Here is an 18780-nt window from a genome sequence, read left to right on the forward strand (position 1 = left end):
CGGCGAGGATATTACTTGTTCCTTCGATGTGCTCGAATTTTATCTCTACGCCGCTTCCTGTTATATAGTCTACGAAAGCCATCCACCGTACCCTGGAGGGTTTGTTCTGGGTAGACTTGTTGAAGAAGCTGATAATTGCTTGACAGTTTATCCTGATAATGATCTCCCTTTTATCCAGAAAATATATTTTTAAGGATTCCAGAGTCTTCATGACCGCATGCATCTCTGCATCAATAGTGGACTTGATGGGACTGAATTTTCCACTAGCATATGCACAGACCTTCTCAGTGTTTCGGGGGTCATTTTTATGTTTTTTCCATTTGCATACCCCGCCCCATCCTTCCATACATCTGTCAGTTTCGAGGATGATAAAACTTCCTTCAGGAGGTACCTCCAGATCTGGGAGGTTTTTAACAAGATTTTTGATGTTTCTGATGAGCTTCCAATCTTGCTCATTAAGCCTCCTTTCTCCAGTTGGGCTGGTCTTAGCGTAGAGTGGGCCAAGTAGTCTGCCCAAGTTAGGTATATAGTTTCGGGCGTAGTTGAGTATCCCTAACCATGACCTAAGCCCCTTTTTGGTAGTGAGATCTTCCTCTTGATACTCCGTGATTTTCTTAATGATATGGGGTTGTAGTTTGATTTTTGAATTCCCTAATATTGCTCCGAGAAATTCTATTTCCTTGACTGCTATCTTCATCTTTGATGGGCTTAATACCAGGCCATTTTCCTGGCAGATTTTGAGCATTTGGGCCAAGTGTCGGGCATGGTCACTTTCATTTTCAGAGAAGACCAGGATATCATCAATGTATACTACTATATATTCCTCTGTGCCTTTGAAGCATTCATCCATCTTTCTCTGGAATATTGCTGGTGCATTCTTCAGCCCAAATGGCATAGCAAGCCATTCATATAGTCCATCAGGAACCCAAAAGGCAGTCCATTCAATTGAATCCGGGTGCATAGCAACCTGATGGAAACCAGACTTTAGGTCAAATTTCGAATATACTTTGCTATTGCTGACCTTTTTTAGGATGGTGTTGATTCCAGGAAGGCTATATTGGTCTTTTTTCGTAATGTCATTTAGCCTTTTGTAATTGAAAACCATCCTTTCTTTGCCCTTTTTCTCCATTCCAGTAGTAGGATCAATAGTTGTCCCTGAGTTGACAATTATGGCCGTCGTCCGGTGCCTACTCTTGCTGGGCCTTATCACTCCTATTTCTAGTAGGGCCCTTATGTTCTTTGAAAATACTTCTTTGGCCTGCGGTGTAAGGTGTTTCAGGGGCTTGTCTTCTACTGTGAAATCAGGGTTTTTGATCTCTAGTTTGCACTGAATCTTGTTCTTTCCCCAGTGCTTAAGGGGGTCCTCTCCGATGTATCCTTGGGCTTTTAGTTGATTTAGTAGGCCTCCAAATTTTGTCCTGATAGTACTGTCGCTCTGTTAGGCTTCTACTGAGAAGTACACTGCTTCTTGGATCTGGATGTAGTCATCTTCTTCGAGATCCAATTCCTCTATGGCTGCTGCGACTGGAATGTAGGGTAGTGTGTTAACTGTAGTAAGGTTCTTATAAAAAGTGACTATGTTACCTTCTATCCTTACTCCTCCTTGCATTGCCCTTATGAAATTGCATCCGATTATCATCTGGATGTCATCCCCAAGCCTCATTGTAAACGCGTAAGTGTAAGGGATTCTGAAGGTGTTATCCCCAATAGTCATCTTGCCTCCTTTCAGTTTTTTATTTGCTTTAGTTTTGGAGGTAATCCTGCTGAAATGTACTATGTAGGGGTTTTCCTCCATTGCGGCATCTGGTACAGCTTTTTCGTCTATGCAGCAGGTAGTGGCACCTGTATCTAGTATGGCATTAACTTCAAAAGGGGGAATTTTCAGGATTTCAATTTGTACCTTTAAGTTAAAGAGCATATTCTTGGATCTTTTTGATCCACTTGTTTCCTTTGTTTCCATGGACAGGATTTTCTTAGTTTCTTCTTCCAATAGGACGAAGGCTTCCTCGCTTTCTTCCATTTCCCCTTTTCCTAACCTTTATATTTCCTTTAAGAGATCAGCCTTTTCTAGTCTCAGTCTGTCTACTTCTATTACTTCCCTTTCCAGTTTGTCATATTTTTCCTTTAACTCTAGTATCTCGTTTTTCAGACGGAGGTTTTCTTGGGCTATGGCTATGGATTGGACGTGCATTTCTTCAAGTTCTCTGGTCTTTTGTTGTTCGGATTCTACAGCCATCTTGAGCCTCCTTATCTCTGCTTCACAGTGATTAATGAAATCTTGTTGTTGCTGAAGCAGGTTTTTGGGCTCATACCTTGTGAGTTCTTCCATCATGACGGGGGTTCTTTTGTCAAAATAATACATACTACACATCCCGCATGAGGTGATCTTGCACAAGGGACAATGCCTCCTGTGCCTCTTTTGTGATGCTCTTTTGCAGCATTTACACCTTTCCAGACTGGGTGGTAGCTCGGTGTTGATTTCCCATATGTGTCTGCATTCGGCTTGTGCTTGGGAAACTTGTATCCTTGCCCGGTACCCTGACTTGGGTCCTATCCACCAAGTTCTACTATCTTCTATTAATGCAAAAAATTTTTGAGTGAAGGAGTGAATACCATGCTGTAGGTCTTCTATGTCATCTCCTTCGGAAATTGAATAGATTGCGTCACTCTGGTTTTCCCCCTCTTGTACTGATAGTATCTCGTAGTCATCTGGGATGTCCAGTTGCTCGAACATAGCGACTCTCTTGATATTTTTGTGGTCATTAGGGCATTCTCTTGCAAAGTGCCCTTCCTCTCCGCATAGGTAGCACTTGCATTTCTTGTTCCTTATCAAGTGTTTTCTTTTCTCAATTCTGGCGTGGGATGAGTGGGGTTTACCCTTGTAGGTTGTTGACCTCCTTACCCCATACTTCCTCTCGGGCTTATTGTAGTATCCTGGGATAGGGATTTCACTGCAGAATGATAAATCTTTTAATGCTCTTCTGAATGCAGCATCCTTGCATTCCGCTTCCAGGTATTTGTAGGAGAAGAGTATCCTTGGGATTACTCCTATAGTGTTTCCCCTGTATTTTGCTTCAAACGCCTCCTTGATCCTTTTTCCTAGCTCTCCAGGCATTTTGGACCATAGCTTTTCGGAGAGTTCTGGGCCTATGAACAACCTTCCTGTCTTGGATGCGCTCTTGATCCTAAGACTAAGCGCTGCAACCAATACTTTCTGGGATGTTAAGATATTTATGTTTTCATTCCCAATTCTCATGAAATGATAAATTCTTTTAATGAACTAAGCGCTGCAACCAAGATGATATTTGGTTAACTTATAAATAAGATAGTGATTCAACTTAAAGTCTACTAGTTAGAGAATTGCATGAGAATATTTAAATAAAAAACAAAAAGTGTTATGCAATCTAGTGTTTATGCTATTTTGTTTGTAGCTTTCAATCTCTTCAATGTAGGAGGCCAATTACTAAAATATCATAGCAGCAAGATGCTGACAATGTTCTGATGAAGCATGGACTCTATATGTGCAGGGAGTTGGTTAACTGTGTTTTGAGCTTGGAATTTGGGAATTGACAGACTCCACACACGACTTCTTGATCATTGAAGATAAGAAAGTGATTGAATCTGAATATTGTATGACTTCGGTAGTTCAGAAGTTCTACTTCACTGTTCACAGTGTTTATGTAATTAAACTAATGCAAAATCCAAAGACCTCGTGTGTGCTGATGTCTTTATCTAAACAAACTGCAAATTGTGTTAGTAGTGGATCACTCAGAATATCCTGACAAATAAATCTCAAGATGATTAGTGCAACACTTGCTTATTCCATTTTTCTCGAAAGATTTTTCTCACTCGCTGTTTTGTTTCCAACATTGAGCATAATTAAGTTATTAAGGCCTTTATTATTGAAGTGAAGTCTGTCAGCATGTTCATCTAGATAAGCTTGCCTTATTGTCAGCTTTGTAATTGTGATAGTTGTGTTAATAAATCCTTGCTCAAGTTCATTCTAAATCCAAACAGTGAATTACTATGATTTTCCACTTCTTATCAGCTCTCAATTTGTCAGAATAAATATTTAGTGCATATATTACTGATACATTTTGAATGGCAATAGCAGATTCCTATTCTGATTATTCCCGCAGATGCAGGATGAACTGACTCTGTTATTTGGTTCGTGTCACCAACTCACCTGCAGGGAAACATGGTTATTCATGGGTGAGTAGATCATATTATCTTCTCCAAGAGCTCTCAGCCTCTGCAACTCCGGCAACACCACCTTCTCCAGATCCGGCCGATCCTTCCTCCTTAGCTCCGTGCACTTGAGCGATAACTCAGCGAGACGCTGCGCCTCCTCCACGGGCCAATCGGGCTCCGCTGGGTCCAACATCTCCGCGAAGGTGCCCCTCTCGATCGCGCGGCTCACGTGGTGCGTCACCCCCATGGGGGGCTTCGCCGTGACGATCTGCAGCAGCAGGACGCCGAGGGAGTATATGTCCGACTTCACCCCCAGCATGCCCGTCTGCTGGTACTCGGGGTCGATGTAGCAGAACGTCCCCGCCGTGGAGGTGATGCGGTACTGCGTCACGCTGTCAGCTATCGACGGGGGGACGAGCCGGGCGAGGCCGACGTCGCCGATCTTGCTCACGTAGTTCCGATCGAGGAGGATGTTCGCGGGCTTGAGGTCCCGGTGCACCAGCGGCTCCGGCTTCATCCGGTGAAGGAAGAGAAGGCCGGTGACGATCTCGCAGGCGATGCGGAACCTGTGCTGCCAAGGGATCATTGGCGTGTTCCCTCGCCGGAACAGGCGGTCCTCCAAGCTCCCGTTGGCCATGTACTCGTACACGAGGCAGCCGTACTCTGGGCACGCACCGAGAAGGAGAACCATGTTCGGATGCCTGATGCAGCTCAACACCTCAACCTGCGCAACCAAGGCGAGTGAACTATGATCCATGGGGATGTCTTCTTCTTGTGCTTCATTCACTTGGCGTACCTCTTGATGGAACTGCGACCTTCCCTGAGCTGCGTCGGGCCGAAGAACCTTGACGGCGACAGCAGTGTGATCCAGATGACATTTGTAGACCGGACCGTAGCCGCCCTCTCCGATCTTACGGTGCTCTGCGAAGTATTCGGTGGCAGCTTCGATCTCCTCGATCGTGTACTTTCTGTACCTGAGGTCCGTGTGTGAGAGTGAGTCCAGTGCTTTCTTCTTCTCGTCCGCCTCTCTGATCGCCTTCATCTCTGCGTCTAGTCTCTTCTGTGCTTCCAGCTCCGCTATCCTGTTCTCGGCTTGTGCTGCCTCCATGGCTTTTCTACATTTTGCTTTTTCCTTCTCCACCAACGCCATGGCAGCTGTCTCTGCCGCGTGAGCTTCGGATATTTTTTTCTCCTCCTCCATCTTCCACCGCTGCAGCTCCGTCGTCTGGTGCAAATCGAAATTGTCATCATCTTTATTTGCCAGATTAATATCGAGTTTGAGATGTATGGATGGATGATAACCTTCTGCTTAGCAGTGAGTGCTTCTTTGCAGGCGTTGTTGTACATGTCCATGGTGTGCTTGAGCTCCAGCCTCAGCCGCTTCATCTCTTCCTCTACATCTTCCTGCGAGTCAATCAAAAGACTTCCTCAGATGAATCTGTTGCCGCCTACAGATGGAATCGATCTTTACGCCACGCTCACCATGGCTTGCGAGGACCACGAGGTTCCAGTACTGCCCTGTGAGATGGAAGAGAACTCGTTTCCCGTGGAGTACGAATCCACGGACTTGTGCGGCGTTCGCATCTCGAAGCTGCGGTCGAGGCCGTCTGATCCATTGGATAACCTCGGAGGGAAAGCTTGGTCGGTGCTCGGCCTTCCGGAGCTCACGAACGATATGTCGGTGTCGGATAACGAGAGATCCGCAAATGACTTCGTGGTGGCACCACGCATTCCTCTGCCAAACGGCGACCTTTTCCACAACGACACAGAGTAAGCATCCACATCTGTGAGAATTCTCCTGGCTGTGGATGCAACATTAAGCTTACTTGATCGAGTCATCGTGCTGCAAGCTGTGAGCGTCGAATGCTACCTCGCCTGGCCCTGCAGGAGCTGATCGTTCAGTCTGCTTGATAACGTTGAGGAGGAGAGGGAAGGGGAAGAGGAACCTCTTGAACCAGGGAATAAGCGAGGGGGCGTGACATCAGGCTTGAGGCTGGCCTGGCTTTGGATCTGAGCACGAAGAGGGGACATGTGCGGAGCTGGTCGAACGGCGTTCCGCATGGCGGATACCTTCCCCTTGGCGATCACGTAGACGGTGCAGAAATCAGGCACCCCCTTGGTGATGCTGGCGGTCACATCACGAGTCTTGAACCTTCTGAGAGAATGAGGGAACAACATAAAGTAAGCCTTCTCTCGATCTGAGAATGCAATGTGAGCTGCGTGGATCACCTGACAAATCCACCCTTTGATGAGGCACCAACCACCAACTTCTCTATGGCAGTGTGGGAGACGAATTCGATGATGGCCTTGGCCACATCAAGATCTTCCAGCAGCACATCCTTGCAGCGAACCTGGTGATACAATTTGGAGAACTAGTAGTCCATTAGCTTGTGGTGAAGAGTATGATGACAGAGAAGTTAAACTTCCCATGTCACTCACATCTTTTCGTGTGCAGAAACAGCGAAAAGGAAGGAAGAGTTCCTTGGAATGGTGATCCGTCGGCTCTCTGTAAAAACCAGCATCGTTCTGGTTCGTAGCTGTATTCATTAAAAGTTGGTGGAATCAGAGAAGTAGCCATGGAAAACGAAGTGGAGAACTGTCATGGAGGAAGAAGGCCTAAGAGCTGGTAGAGACTGCTGCAAAATTGTAGCCACGACTACTGCACTCTGTTCAAACCAAGTATGCTGCAACTATTTTGTAACCGTTTGATAAGATATATAATATAATTAATTAGATTTTGATGATAGCTATTGACCAATAAAAAAGAAGTAAGATTTTGTAAGGGATACTCTTGATAGGAGGAACTCTCCTAATAACTTATGCTAGACCCTCTATTCTCACCTATAAATAGACATGACCTTTAGGGAGAGATGCACGCATCGAGGGATTACAATTTTTCTCTCAACCACCCTGAGTTACAAGGAGAGTCTAGTTCTCGTCAATTGACGGTATCTTTACATATTATACAAAGATCTTATGGCATCAAAAGGTATATATCATAAAATCAAATTAAATATTATTTGATTTTAATTCTTGCATAAAAGATTATTTTCATATTTCATATAGCATATTATAGATTTTATGCTTACAATTAGTATCAGAGCCTAGGTTCTTGAAATTAAATACTTTAGATCTATTATTTTCTGATTTACAATGTTTGAATGATCCATATTTTGTCGATTTATATTTCTATCTATTCTGTTTTATTGACTGCTTGCTTGCGGGCATGTTAAATTTCTTATAAACATGATCTTCAATGATCGTGATAGTGAAGTGGCCATGATCACTATGGTAGCACCATTGCCAACCTTGCTACGTACATCCAATGGATATGTTCGTGTCAACAGTTGCATTGGGTAGCATGTGCATCATAGCAGCATTAGCGCACGTGGGCAGCACAGAGCCCAAGAGGCGACCGCACGCGAGTAGAACTCGCGCCCATGCGACGATCGCATGCGGGTAGAGCCTACGTCTAAGCAATGGCTGCATGAGGGCAGAGAGTCGCTCATGCGACGACCGCGCGCAGGCATAGGCCACACCCCGAGGCAGCGCCTACGGGCACAAGTAGTGCCACGGCGACGACGGTGCAAATTAGGGTTTTTGACATATTTATAGCTTTGACTTCAAAATTAGGGTTTTGACATATTTATAGCTTTGACTTCAAATTAGGGTTTTTGTTAAACTATAGTTCTGCCCTTTAAAAATTTCAAAATTCCAGTTTGTCCTATCAACATATTTATAATTTTACCCTTATAAAATTGAAAATTCTAATTTATATCCTCAATTATAAAATTAATAAATATGATTTATTATAATTATGATTGAATTTGATCATGATTATATTTTTTATTATTTGATTATATTTAATTTTAAAAAATATAAATTACAGTTTACGTTTGTAGTTTTCTTATATGACTTATTGATTATATTTTTACATGTGGTAAATAAAATCCAATTATTATTCTTAGATATTCATTTGATTATTCATATGTATATATTTGAAATTATGAAATAATGTATCTTTCATGTGAAGGCATAATTTATATGTTATCATGATTATCAAATGAGTTTTTTTTATTAATATTCAATAATTATTATAGTTTTTTATTCTATTATTAAACTACTTGGTATAAATTAAATTAAAAAATTTTGATAAATATTATTTGTAACTCATCTCCCTAAGTTTTATCTGACTTGTAGCTATCAATGGCCTGTGATGAGAGGCTTTTGCATTATTTGCAATCGTCATTCTTATAAACATTAAACTAAGCCTATCAAATATTTCACAAGCCTTCATTTCATTAATTTATTTCATAGTACTTTTATTAATCAAGTCTATAGGCTTTTTAACAAGCAATGCTAAGTCAAGATTTAATACGCTTAGTATAAATTACACATACTCTAACCATTCTGAATAATTTGATCAAAATAGTACAAGAATACTAGAAGCATAAGAATATATCGACGAAAGTACTACTGCAAAAATATAAAATGACATTAATGCTTTGAGTTTTTCAAAATATGATGAACTATTGATATCATTTATATTTCACCTTTGGGTAAAATATTGATATATCTAGTTCAAGATCATATATGGATGAGTGATACCATCTTTGTGGAATAGTATTGTTACCTTTGGGTATACAACCCTAAACTACAAGAATATCCAAAATAGTATCATCCTACCCCATCACATAATTATTTGAAGTAGATTCTCCTTTGGGATTATCTAAATCTCTTAATTATATGTGTCATTGTGAATATTATTTCTTTAATATCATTTAGCACTAATTTCTTAATGTTATTTTATAAGTTATTAGTCTAAGTCACTTTGGTGGCTATAAAGACTTCATTACTGATTTCAATTAGCGCATGAGAATATTTAAAAGTTATTGAATAAGGATTTAAATATACTAATAAGTCATTGGCTGACATACTAATGAAAGAACTGACTAAGGCTCAATATGATGATACTCGAGGAATTCAAGATCACATCCTCAATATGACTTATAAAGCTGCAAAACTTAAAGTATTAGGCATGAATGTTGATGAGTCTTTCCTCGTACATTTAATTCTTAACTTTCTTTCTTCTCAGTTTGGCCCATTCAAGATTCACTATAATATAAATAAGGATAAGTGAGACTTGAATGAGTTAACTATTATGTATGTTCAGGAAGAATTGAGATTAAAGTAGGAAAGCTCATACAATGTCATGACTATTACGTAAGGAACTGCTAACAAAAAAAGAAAATTGAAGCATTATCTATCAAAAAAATTTACCAGGTTTGGAAATGTTGAATAGACTAATGAAAAGAAAGCCTTTATAGTAAAGTATTTCTTTTATGGCAAGAAAGGATACGTAAAAAAGGACTGTATTAAACGTATGACTTGGTTCGAAAAGAAAGGTATTATCTTGACCTTTGTATGTTTCAAATCAAATATTACAAAAGTTCTTTCTAATACTAGATGGATTAATTCTAGTGCTTCAACTTATGTTACCAATAATATGCAATGATTTCTTTCAATCGGAAAACCAAAAGAACATGAAAGATTCAACATTATGGGAAATCGTCTCAAGCAAAAGTGATATCAGTGGAGACTTATCGTCTACGCTTAGAGATGAGTCATCTAATTGATTTTGTTGACATATGTTATGTTTCTACTATTTCTAGAAATTTAGTTTCTTTATTTAGAATTGATGAGTTAGGATATTGTCTTTCTTTTGGTAGTGGTAAACTCAGTATATTTTATGATTCAATAAAAGTTGGTTTTGAAATTTTGTGTGATGGATTGTACGGAATTAATTTGAATCTTGAGTTTGCAAAGACATTATTGACCCTGTAATTAAGTGTTAGATTGAAATGTAGTTTCAATAATGAAAGATTTTCTATACTATGACATAGACGATTGAGGCATATCTCCAAGGAAAAAATTGAAAGATTAGTAAAGGATAATATTTTGGAACATTTAGACTTCACTGATTTTGATATTTGTATAGATTGCATTAATGGAAAGTAAACTAAACATACAAAAAAAAATTGCCAAAGAACTCCTTGAGATTATTCATACTGATATTTGTGGATCACTTAATATTTCTTGTTTTAGTGGAGAAAGATATTTCATCACATTTATATATGATATGTCCACTATATTTATCTAATAAATGAAAAGTCTAAGATCGTTGATACTCTTGAAGTATACATAAATGAGATCGAGAGATAATTAGATAAAAAAGTTAATTGGTTACAAGCATATCGAGATAAAGTATTTGGTGGTTAGAGAAAGAGTCCTGAAACAATAAGTGTCAATTGAGAACCTAAGAACCACTATGATGATTACTGATCCATTTACCAAAGCTTTATAATATAAAATATTTAAAAAATATATTCTTAGAATGAGGCTCGTGAGTATGATATTGATGATATACAACAGTTATGACTCCATTGATAGTTGGACTTAATGTAGTATTATTATGTTTATTAGACTTATTATCTTATTTTTAAAATTAATAATCATGTATAAAATATTTTTTCAAGATTCTTTGGAATCTAATTAAGTAAAATTATTTTTAAATAAGTTTTATTTTATTTATTTTGATTTTGAATATCCTTTATATCTTATTGATTAATGGGCCAAGTGTGAGAATGTTAGATTTTGTGACCCTTTATAATTGGATAAGATATATAATAGAACTAATTGAATTCTGATGATAGATATTGGTCAATAGAAAAGAAGTTTGTATTATAGTAGGATTCCTTAGGGGATGCTCTTGATGAGAGAAACTCTCCTAATAACTTATCCTAGACCCTATGCTCTTACCTATAAATAGACAGGACCTCTAGGGATTGAAAAATCGATGTTACGCATCTCGTAGATGACACATTGGGGGATTATAGTTTCTCTCTTAACCTCCCTGAACCATCAATCTAAGTGGTCCTATAAAAGGATAGGAAGAAATGAGGAGAGTCAAGTTGTCCTTGTAAATTAATAGCGGTTTTAGATCTAAAGATGGTATCTTTACATATCATATAGAGATGGCATCTGTTGGGTCCAGCCCATATGTGGGCTTGGACAATTTGGGTCATAAGTCCAAATCAATAATTAAGAGAGAAAGGGCAAAATTAGAGAGTGCAGGGTGAGAACACAGCAAGAGGGCAGCGTGCGTATGTGCAAGTGAAGGCATGTGGCGGCGTGCAAAGAAAAGAGGAGAGAGAAATAGAGAGAGAAAGTAAGGTTTTTAAGATTTCTGCTTGACGATCGGTGGCCAAACGTCGTCAGTTTTGGCCCAAATTTTATATGGAGAATTCTTGTAGTAAACTCTATAATCCTAACGATATGGATCTACAGTTTATCCTCTCTAAGGTACTTTCCTGCTATACCCACATTGTGAAACCTAGAATTCTCTTACGAGGAGATCCACCCTATGTGAGATGTGCTATTCTTAAGTCAAGATCTATGATCTTGATGTTATTATGATCCTCTGATTATTCTAGAGAAGACTTATTGTAAACCTGTTATCATTACTATTGATAGTGGAAGTTTGAGGTGGACTACGGTCCCGTGGTTTTTTCCTCATTAGGTTTTTCACGTTAAAAGATTTGGTCTCACTGTGTGATTGATTATTTGCTCTATTGTTTATGCTGTGCTGGTTGATATTTTCATTTGGATATCAAGTTGGTATTTTGATGAGGAACCCATTTTGATACATAAAGAGGAAAAAGAATATTCTGCTTTAACAGGTTTTTTCCCAACAAGTGGTATCAGAGCATCAGATTGTTTGGTACTAGTTTTGCTTTTGTGATCGAAATGGAGCAGTCAGATGGTATGATTAAATTGAACTCATCAAATTATTCCACTTGGAGGCGTCTGATGGAAGATTTGCTCTATTGTAAAGATTTGTATAAGCCTATCAAGGTTAAAGATAAACCTTCTACTATGGACAATGAAGAATGGGAAGTTCAACATAGAAAAGCCATTGCCTATATTAGAAGATGGATGGATATAAACTTGCATGAGCATATTTCAGATGAAACCAGAGGTGATGTTGTTTGGCGAAGGTTAGAAAACCTCTTTGCGAAAAAGACAGTGGGAAATAGAATTTCTCTCCTCAGAAGGCTTGTAAATTTGAAGTATAAAGATGGTGGTAACATTGTTGAGCACATAAGCCTATTTCAGAGTCTTACAAACAAGTTGGTTGCTATGAAAATGAATATAGATGATGAGATGCAAGGATTATTACTTCTCAGCTCTTTACCAGAAAGTTAGGAAATGTATGTGGTGACTTTTTGCAACTTCACGCCAGTGGGAACTCTAACTATAGATATAGTTAAAGATAGTTTGCTAAATGAAGATGCCAGAAGGAAAGAACATGGTGAATCTTCTTCTGAGGCATTTGTTACTGAAAAATAAGAAAGACGTGGAAGAAGTCATAGTAGAAATCCACATGGATATAGAGGAAGATCCAAGTCTAGAAGAAATATCAAATGTTTTCACTGTAACAGGCCAGGTCACATAAAGAAAGAGTGTAGGTTTTGGAAGCGAGAATATAATGAAATGAAGAAAAATGAGAAAGAGACCAATACAGTTGCTACTAAAGGTAATATCACTATTGTTTGTGATGAAGGTTGTGTTAGTCTTGTAGCTCAGGACAATAATTGGGTAATTGACTCTGGTGCTTCATTTCATGTTACTTCTCATGGTGATTTCTTTAGATCTTACATTGCTGGTGATTTTGGTAATGTCAGAATGGAAAATAGTGGTACATCTAAGATTGTGGGTATTGGAGATATTTGCTTGGAGACCAATATTGGGAGCAAATTGATACTTAAAGATGTAAGGCATGTTCCAGATATTCGTCTTAACTTGATATCTACAGGTAGACTTGATGATGAGGGCTTTGCACACTATTTTGGTGAAAGCAAATGGAAACTCACTAAAGGTTCTCTGATTGTGGCAAGAGGAAAGAAACTTAACTCTTTTTATGTCATGGAAGCTAAGCTACACAAATGAGAGATTAATGCAATTCAAAAAGATGAAAGTATAGATCTTTGGCATAAGAGACTTGGACATATCAGCGAGAAGGGACTTCAAACTCTTGCTAGAAAGCAGTTCTTACCAGAGTTGCAAGATACATCTCTTAAATCTTGTGAATATTGCTTAGTTGGAAAAATACATAGAGTTGCATTTCAGACATATCCATCATCTAGAAGATCGGATGTTATTGATTTAGTTCATACTGATGTCTGTACTATGCAAACTAGAACTCTTGGAGGTGCTTTTTATTTTGTTACTTTTATTGATGACCATTCTAGAAAAGTGTGGGCTTTTGCTTTGAAATCTAAAGACTAGGTACTCGATGTTTTCAAGGAGTTTCATGTCAATGTTGAAAGAGAAACCGACAGAAAACTAAAGTGTATTCGATCAGATAATGGTGGCGAGTACAGGGGTCCTTTTAAGAATTATTGCAGATTCCATGATATCAGGCTTTAGAAAACAGTTCCTAAAACTCCTCAACAGAATGGTGTAGCAGAAAGGATGAACAGAACCATTGAAGAAAGGATTAGGTATATGTTTTCCTACGCCAAGTTACCAAAGTTATTTTGGGGGGAGGCTATGAGAACTATGGTTGACCTAATAAATCTTTCTCCATCAGTTCCTCTGAAAGGTGATGTTCCAGAGAGAGTATGGAGAGGAGAAGATATGTCATATAATCATTTGAGAGTCTTTGGGTGTAAAGCATTTGTTTATATTCACAAAGATGAGAAGTCCAAGCTTGATAATAAGGCAAAAGTATGTATCTTCTTGGGATATGGTCATGAAGAGTTTGTGTACAGATTATGGGATCCAATGAACAAGAAGATTATTAGAAGCAGAGATGTTGTGTTTCTTGAAGACTAATTGTTTGATGATGGTGAAAATATTGAGAAGCCTGAAACCTCTATTTATATTCCTTGGAGTTTGGGTCCAGTTCCTTCACCTATAGTTCATGATGATCATGGGGGAGATGAATAAGAAGATTGTGGTGAGAATACCAGTGATGATACACCTACATTTGATGATGCTGAATCAACTGAACAAGCACATCCACCACCAGTTGAGATTCCATTAAGAAGATCCACTAAAGAGCAACAATCATCTACCAGATATCCTCTACATGAGTATGTTATGCTTACTGACGGGGGAAAGCCAAAAACTTACCAAGAAGCTATTCTACATGAGAATAAGAATGAGTGGGTTAAAGCCATGCAAGAAAAGATTAGATCCTTGCTTGAGAACCACACCTATGACTTCGTAAAATTGCCTAAAGAGAAGAAAGCTCTCAAGAATAAGTGGGTTTACAAATTGAAGACTGAAAACAATAGCTCACAACAAAGATACAAGGCATGACTAGTTGTGAAAGGATTCAGTCAGAAGAAAGGTATTGACTTTGAAGAAATAGTTTCTCTAGTTGTGAAAATATCTTCTATCCGAGTTGTTCTTGGTTTGGTTGCCCGCTTGAATTTAGAAGTTAAGCAACTTGATATAAAAACAGCATTTCTTCATGGTGACTTAGAAGAAGAAATTTACATGGAGCAACTAGAAGGTTTCAAAGTCAAGGGAAAAGAAAATATGGTGTGTAAACTTAGGAAAAGCTTATATGGACTCAAACAGGCACCTAGACAGTGGTATAAGAAGTTTGATTCCTTTATCATGAGCCAAGGGTATGATAAAACCAAATCTGATCATTGTGTGTTTATGAAGAAATTTTTAGATGATGATTTTATTATTTTACTGCTATATGTTGATGATATGCTGATTGTTTGCCATGATGTTGAAAAAATTAGAAAGCTTAAAAGAGAGCTGAGTAAGTCTTTTGCCATGAAAGACTTGGGATCGGTGAAACAAATACTTGGCATGAAGATTCTTCGTAATAGGAAGAAAAGGAAGATTTGGCTATCTCAGGAGACTTACATTAAAAAGGTTCTTGAAAGATTCAACATGAGTAAAACCAAAGCAGTTTGTTCTCCACTTGCAGGTGATTTTAAGCTTAGTTCGAAACAGCATCCTACAAGTGAGAAAGAAAAAGAAGAAATATCCAAAGTGCCTTACTCATCTACAGTAGGCAGTTTGATGCATGCTATGGTTTGTACTAGGCCAGATATAGCTCATGCAGTTGGAGTTGTCAGCCGATTTCTTTCAAATCCTGGAAATGAACATTGGGTAGCAATGAAATGGATATTAAGATATCTAAGAGGTACTTCCATGTTATGTTTATATTTTGGAAATGATGAACCTGTGTTAGAAGGGTACACAAATGCAGACATGGCAGGTGACACTAATTCCAGGAAGTCCACTTCGGGATTCTTGATGACATTTGCAGGAGGAGCAATCTCTTGATAGTCTAAGTTACAGAAGTGTGTTGCTCTATCAATCACAGAAGCAGAATACATAGCAATTACTGAAGCCTACAAGAAAGCTTTATGGATGAAAAAGTTTCTACAGGAATTGGGCTTGAAACAGGAAGGATATACTGTTTACTGTGATAGTCAAAGTGTCATTCACCTCTTCAAAAATTCAACATTCCATTCTAGATCCAAGCATATTGATGTGAGATATCACTGGATTCGTGATGTGCTTGAGATGAAGGAATTATAGTTAGAAAAAGTGCATACCAATGAGAATGGTTCAGATATGTTAACAAAGTCTTTGCCTAAGGAGAAGCTTAAAGCATGTAGACGAAGAGCGGGCTTGGTACAGCCTACCACCATATGAGCTGGCGAGGGAGAATTATTGGGTTCAACCCATATGTGAGCTTGGACAATTTGGACCATAAGCCCAAATCAATAATTAAGAGAGAAAGGGCAAAATTAGAGAGTGCAGGGTGAAGGCATGCGGCGGCGTGCAAAAAAGAGGAGAGAGAAAGTAAGGTTTTTAAGATTTCTGCTTGACGATCGGTGGTCAAACGTCATCAGTTTTGGCCCAAATTTTATGTGGAGAATCCTTATAGCATACTCTACAATCCTAATGGTGTCGATCTATAGTTTACCATCTCTAAGGTATTTTCTTGCTATACTCACATTGTGAAACCTAGAATTCTCTTACGAGGAGATTCACCCTATGTGAAATGTGCTATTCTTGAGCCAAGATCTATGATCTTGATGTTATTGTGATCATCTGATTATTCTAGAAAAGACCTATTGTAAACCTATTATCATTACTATTGATAGTGGAATTTTGAGGTGGATTATGGTCCTGTGGTTTTTCCCACATTGGATTTTCCACGTTAAAATATTTGGTATCACTGTGTGATTGATTATTTGCTCTATTGTTTATGCTGTGCTGGTTAATATTTTTATTTGGATATCAAGTTGATATTTTGATGAGGAACCTATTTTGATACACAAAGAGAGAAAAGAATATTTCGCTTTAACAGGTTTTTTCTCAACAGCATCAAAAGGTAAAGGTATGTATCATAAAATCAGATCTAATATTATTTGATTTCGATCTTAACATAAAAGATTATTTATGTATTTTATATAACATATTACATCTTTTATGCTTAGTGGATGATAAACACGAACGAAGATGCCTATGGAGCTGGTATCGAAGAATCCTGCAAAATTATGACCAACACAAATTGCATTGATTCTGTACAAACCAAATATGATACAACTGCTAAAACCTGCATGGAAAGAGGAGCTAAATGGGGAACTGGAAGATGGCCTAAAAGACCGAGATATTGGACCCTGTTCAAGCCACATATGCTGCGACTGCTTAAAGCTGGCAATGAAAAGCTAAGTGGATGATAGACGTCGAGGAAGATGGCCTAAAAGACCACGGATTGGCCTCTGTTCAAAACCAAATATGCTGCTACTGCTTAAAGATGGCAATGAAAAGTTAAGTTGATGACAGGCATGGTACTGAAGATTGCCTCAAAACTATGATCAAGACAAATTGTATTATGTATAAACCAAATATGATACAACTGCTATAAACTGGTCATTGAAAGCTAGATGGATGAGATCTGCTAAAAACTGGACATGACAAGCTGAGTGGATGAGGAAGATGGGGTAGAAATCTGGAATTGAGGACTGCTACAAATTTATAACAATTACAAATGTACTCTGGGAAGAGGAAGATATGCTCACTTGGGTGGCTGGTGATCTTGACATGGATGAGGATGAGGGTGAGGGTCTGGCCCCTGGTAACAAGGTTGTCCACTGCCCATTTCAGGGCATTCTGACTTCCTTTATCCTTGTCAATGGCCACTGCCACCAATGGAGATCCTGCATCCAAGTCCATGTGCTCCGACTGCCTGCGACAGTACATTCTTCCAGCCTTTGTAAGCCCTTCCTCTCTCTTTCTCCCTCTATCTGTCTCTCTCAAGTTCTTGGATTGTTTGATCGAACCTTCAAATTGTCTGAGAGGAAGACTAATTAGTAGGCTTTGTTTTTTCTCAGGTACCAACTATAGTAAACTCCAATGAAACTGTGGGGCCTGCCACCATTTCAGGTGAATTTTCCATTTCTTTTTTCTCTGTGCCCTAGTCTCTGACCACTATATTTCTCTCCCTCTCTCGATGGGGAATGGAATATTAGTGCTCTATAGGTTGAGCAATGCCTCTATCATTTTTTTTTTTAGCAACCCGTCCGTCCACCTGCCTTGTGACTGGGGGCAGTGATGTGGACCAGGCAGATTACCTGTGGACCGTGTTTGTATGAGCCAAATATAATTCGGGTATCTTCGTCGGTGAGACACATTGAATAGGAAGAATCGTTTACTATTTTGTTCCTAAATTGATGGATTATGATTGGATGAGATAAGTGGCTAATATCACCGCCAAGATTAGATTTATGTCTCTAATCATAAAAATAATATTTTATTATTTCTAAAGGGATGTTGATGAGAAGGGATTGTTAATAGTAAATAGTAAAAAAAAATGGAGCCCTTATATTTATTATCTGGTTTAGTCCCTTTATTTTTTTTCTTCTTTTATCCCTCTCCGTCGTTGCCCCTCCGACGTTGTCCCTTCGTATGCTACTTCATTGTTTCTTTCTTTTTTCTTTTCATTCTCCTTCTCTCTTATCTCTCCTTCGCTCATTCTTCTATTATGACTTTAGCTAGAAGAGTCCTAATTGAGTTTCATTGAATAGGACATTCATATAAAATCTACCTAGCCAACCCCTATTAAAGAGGTGAAGAGGCCGACTAGGGTTAGGGTTGAGGTTGCTTCTTAGAGTAGGAGTCTTATTAGGAGTTGGTTAGAAGTAGGAGTCTTGAGTAGGTGTTCTATTAGGAGTTGGAGTTTAGAAGTCCTTATTGTCAAACAGTGATTCCGTAGTCTCAATGATGTATTTGGTCTTTAGACTTGAGACACCAAGGATGTCCTGTATGAGTGCTCAATTCTTTGATACCACACTTATAGGTTTGGATGTCCTAGATCTAATATAGTCAATCATCAGGAGTGACAATCAACCTTACGAGGAATATTGAGTATCGATAGAGGATCATCCACTCTCGGTGTCATGAGAGGAATATCCCATGTGTTCTTGCTCAGACAAATCCCGGGCCATGGTCATTCGGATTGAGAGAGAAAGAGTTCTTCGGTAG

The 18780-nt window shown here is 38.8% G+C and overlaps 1 protein-coding gene across 1 annotated transcript; it reads right to left on the minus strand.

Moving 5' to 3' along the window:
* Positions 1–4140: 4140 nt before the first annotated feature.
* LOC135604772 (U-box domain-containing protein 52-like) lies at positions 4141–17472 on the minus strand. Its single transcript, XM_065094422.1, has 10 exons — positions 17319–17472; positions 16258–16267; positions 13428–13453; positions 6631–6728; positions 6421–6542; positions 6062–6343; positions 5674–5989; positions 5494–5595; positions 4988–5416; positions 4141–4915 (listed from the first exon to the last, which is right to left on the minus strand). Exons 1-10 carry the CDS (start codon positions 17470–17472, stop codon positions 4175–4177), a joined length of 2280 nt encoding a protein of 759 aa, XP_064950494.1. The 3' UTR covers positions 4141–4174.
* Between the last annotated feature and the right edge of the window lie 1308 nt (positions 17473–18780).

The sequence above is a fragment of the Musa acuminata genome, chromosome BXJ2-2, assembly GCF_036884655.1.
Source record: "Musa acuminata AAA Group cultivar baxijiao chromosome BXJ2-2, Cavendish_Baxijiao_AAA, whole genome shotgun sequence".
NCBI lineage: Eukaryota > Viridiplantae > Streptophyta > Magnoliopsida > Zingiberales > Musaceae > Musa > Musa acuminata.